The sequence below is a fragment of the Tribolium madens genome, unplaced genomic scaffold, assembly GCF_015345945.1.
Source record: "Tribolium madens isolate multiple individuals breed KSU strain unplaced genomic scaffold, Tmad_KSU_1.1 Scaffold_20;HRSCAF=117;Tcas5.2_LG4, whole genome shotgun sequence".
Taxonomy (NCBI): Eukaryota; Metazoa; Arthropoda; class Insecta; order Coleoptera; family Tenebrionidae; genus Tribolium; species Tribolium madens.
Window position 1 is genome coordinate 1005397 of NW_025400985.1, and position 4414 is coordinate 1009810.

The window sequence follows — 4414 nt, forward strand, 5'->3', positions numbered from 1 at the left end:
ATAATTTGATTCATTTTTATTAATTAATAAAGAAATGGGGGAAAAAAGTGAGCGACTCAGTGGGTAAAACAGTGTCCTTCATAAATTAAATTAAATTTTCTTGCAAGTTTTCTATTCATTTAATATTTTGACTTAATTTATTTTTTAATAATAAATAATAACAAAATAGAAAAAATAGAATTTTTTACAAATTGTGAGCAACTTAGGGGGTAAAACAGTGTCCTTCATGGCGGGTATTTTTAAAATAACATGAAAATAAACTGCAAGTTGAATTAACTAAAACTAATTTCACATCAAATTTGATTCATATTTTATTAATTATTAAAGAAATAGACAAAAAATAATCGAATTTTAAAAATCTGCTTGAATTTACAAAAAAAGAGAAAATTATATCATTTTCGGCCCAACTCTGTGTTTTTTTGGCTTATTTTTGACCAATTGCGTTTATAATTGAAAAACGTGCTAAAACTCTCAAGAAATGCAAAATTATTGTAATTTTCGACTTGATGTGTTGATTTTTCGACGAAATTTTTAGAATCCTCTTTGTTTTTATCTCAAAAAAACACCTAAAAAAGGCAAAATAATGCGAATTTTTGGATTGTTTTCAACGAAATTTTGCGTTTTTAGCTGAAAAAGTATTCGAAAAAGACAAAAATTAATTATTTTCGATGCTGTCTAGTAAAAAGCAAAAAAACAAACACAACTAGTTTTAACCAATTTGGTGTTTTTTGAATTTTGAAATTGTGTTGATAAAATGTGAGCGACTCAGTGGGTAAAACAGTGTCCTTCATAAATGCAAGTTTTCTATTCACTTAATCTTTTGACTTATTTTATTTTTTAATAATTAATAACAAAGTAGAATTTTTAACAAATTGTGAGCAACTCAGTAGGTAAAACGGGTATTTAAAAAAACACAAATAACTTTCTTGCATCTCTCTATTCATTTTACAGTTATTTTTTGGTAAACAAAAACGGATTACAAGTACGATGTCGTCACCTACCCTGAAATAAAATTTTTATTTGAAAACTGTGTCCAACAAGGGACGTTTTCTGGCATAAATCGGTTTGTACGAATGTTGATAAACCGTAGCAAGCCTCCAATGTTCGGGATAGTCCTGTCTTTTATCCTTCTGCAAAGAAAAAGGTGGAGCTAAACTACGTATAGCATAGTTTTTGGGACTATAAGGATCTTTTTGTTTAGGTACTTGAAAGTTGAATCTAGCATTTCTATAGCTAGTATTACTTACACATTTCTGAGGAACACCAGCTTTAAAAGCCATTTTGTAATCATCTTTATTCTTATTCCTTTTGTCTTTAAGCGAAACATTCCTCATTTCACACGCCACACAAGAACTTTTAACCTTTTTCTCCTCGCTCAAATTTGGAGTGCTTTGGTGGAGACTCCCCCCTTCATCGTGCAAACAACCATTCAAATTGTACGCACTTTTGGCGCGCTTTTTCAAATCCCTCTCATGGGGCCCCTCCAATTTTTCAAAAAGCTCCTCCTCCTCCTCCTTGGGGGTGTGCACTAGGGAGAACACCGCGGGGGCTAAAGACCCATTCGAGCCGTCAATATGCGGGGTTGGTTTAGGCTCATCGTGGGGGTTTTCGGGGCTCAAATCCCAACAAATCGCCAATTCAATGGGCGAAACTTTCCTCCGGCGAATAAACCGCCATTTTAGATCAAAACTAGTGACACTACTTGGTCTCCCATCGTTCTTTTTTGGCTCAAAACCGCAGGTTTTGGGCCGATAAACCTTCAATTTTGTGCATCTGGTGGGCCCAAAGCCCGGATAGCCCTTCCAGCCCACCCCTGTGGCAAAATTCTCGTTTTCTAAGGCAAGTCCAGGCTCGTGGCAACGTTGCATTTGCAAATGGCGGTATTTCGAGTTTGTTATTGTGTCAGGTAAAGGGTCGTGTTCTAAATTCTCACGATGGAGTTTTTTGGCCAATTGGAAGTTTTTTATCGCTGCGATTATGGGCGATGGGGGTTTTGAGCGGGGTTTTACCCTACTTTTGGGCGAGTAAAACTCCTCAGACATTGTTTTGTGGTTTTGGTATTCGGTTTCAACTTCATTTCTTGTGAGGGGTTTTTCGATTTGTAGCGGTTTAGAGAAATCGTCCCGGTATCGTGGATATCCTTTAGGGGGTGTTTCGGCGGGGTTGAAACGGTTTTGGGACAAAATTTCGTGACTTGGTGGTCGGTATGGGGCGTCGGTGAGGTCTCCAGGGACGTAGGGATAAGTGTTTTCCTTATTTGCCTTCTGCATCAAAGAAGACTTTATTTAGATTGGGGGAAATGAGGAATTAGTTGTACAAATTTTTGGAATTGTTTGGAATTACTACAATTTTCCTAGAATTATTAGAATTCTTTTTGGGATTACTGGAAATCTGTCTCGAATTATTGGAGATAATTTCTTTTAAAAATTACGTTGAATTTCTTAGACAAACGAAATTAATTTGGAATCTAACAAAATTATTTTTTTAATCCGAAAAATTGCTGGATTTTTTTGCAATTATCTAAGATAATTTCTTATTTAAAAGAACGTTGAATTTCTCAGATAAAACATTTTCTTGACAGAAGTATCGGAATTAATTTGAAATTATAGGAATTATTTTGGAATTACAGAAATTAATTTGTAATTATAGAAATTACTCGAAATGAAACAATGGAGTTAGTGGAATTTTGGTAATTGGTGAAATTTCGGTGGAATTTTTTTAGAATTGGAATTAGTTGTATAAATTTTTGGAATTTAATCGAAATTGCTTGGAATTATTTAGAAGTACTTGAAATTATTAAAATTATTTTCGGATTTTTTGAATTACTCGAATTTTTTTTAAATTACTCGAACTACTTGTAAATTACTGAAATTTTTCTCTTATTATTGGAATTATTACAGATAATTTAGTTTTAAAATTACGTTGAATTTCTTCAATAGGAGATTTTCTTGATACAATTACATATCGAAATTAATTTGGAATTACAAAAATTAAGTTGAATACACAGGAGTTAATTTAGAATTATAGAAATTATAAAAACACTTCTTTTAGAATTATCAAAGATAATTATTTTTTTTAATTAATGAATATAATTTCTTAGATACCTAGAAGATTTTCTTGATAGAAGTATCAGAATTATTTTGAAATTACCGGAATTATTTTCGAACTGCAGAAATTAATATGTAATTATAGAAATTACTCTGAGTAAAACAATGGAATTAGTAAGTGGAGTTACTGGAATTTTGGTAGATTTTTTGGAAATGCTAATATTTCGGCAGAATTTTTTGGAATTGGAATTAGTTAAACAAATTTTTGGAATTTAATCAAAATTGCCTGGAATTATTTGGAAGTATTTGGAATTATTAAAGTTACCTTGGAATTACTAGAATTACTAGTAAATAACCAGAATTATTTGTAAATTTTGAAGCTACATTATTTGTGAATTACCGGAATTTTCCTAAAATTTCTAAAATTATTTTTTGAATTATCAGAGATAATTATTTCTTTTGATAATTATGTTGAATTTTTTAAAACTATCGGAATCATTTTAAAATTACGTAAATTAAGTAGGAATTACGGAAATTATAAGTTGGAATTTGGAATTAAGCAAATAATTTGAAAACAATTTTAATTTCTGGAATTATTTGTAAATTACAGATTTTTTCACTAGAATTATTTGTAAATTACTCAAACTATTTGTGAATTACTCGAGTTTTCCAATTACGTTGAAATTGCGGGAATTAATTTGGAATTAAGAAATTAATTTGAAAACAATTTTAATTACTGGAATTATTTGTAAACTACAGAAATTTTTCTGGAACTACTGAAATTCTTTTTGGAATTAATGGAATTGTTTTGGAATTATTGGAGATAATTTCTTTTTAAAATTAGGTTGAATTTCTTTAAACAATCAATTTGGAATCACAGAATTTATTGCGGAATTACGAAAATTAATTTGTATTTATCCACAATTTATTGTGGAATTACGAAAATTAATTTGTATTTATTGCAATTAATTTGAAACAAATTTTTTTCTTTTTTCTTGATAGAAGTATCGGAATTATTTTGAAATTGCAGCAATTGTTTTCGAATTACAGCCATTAATTTGTAATTATAGAAATTACTCTGAATAAAATAGTGGATTTAATTAGTGGAGTTAATGGCGTTTCGGTAGAATTTTTGGAATTGGAATTATTGAACTGTTCGGAATTTAATCGAAATTGCTTGGAAGTATTTGGAAATATTAAAAGTATTTTTGGATTGTTTGGAATTACTCGAACTTTTTGTGAATAACCAGAATTATTTGCAAATTTAAAACTATTTGTGAATTACCGGAATTTTCCTGAAATTACTAAAATTATTTTTTGAATTTGTGGAAATAATTGATAATTACGTTGAATTTCTTAGAAGTATC

The 4414-nt window shown here is 30.0% G+C and overlaps 1 protein-coding gene across 1 annotated transcript in view; it reads right to left on the bottom strand.

Annotated features, from left to right (window-relative positions):
* Positions 1-990: 990 nt before the first annotated feature.
* LOC123005450 overlaps positions 991-4414 on the bottom strand; it is a 51673-nt gene continuing 48249 nt past the window's right edge. The window contains exon 4 of the mRNA XM_044399215.1: positions 991-2261. Within this exon, the coding sequence (XP_044255150.1) occupies positions 1017-2261 (1245 nt within the window). The 3' untranslated portion in view covers positions 991-1016. The remainder of the gene's footprint in view (positions 2262-4414) is intronic.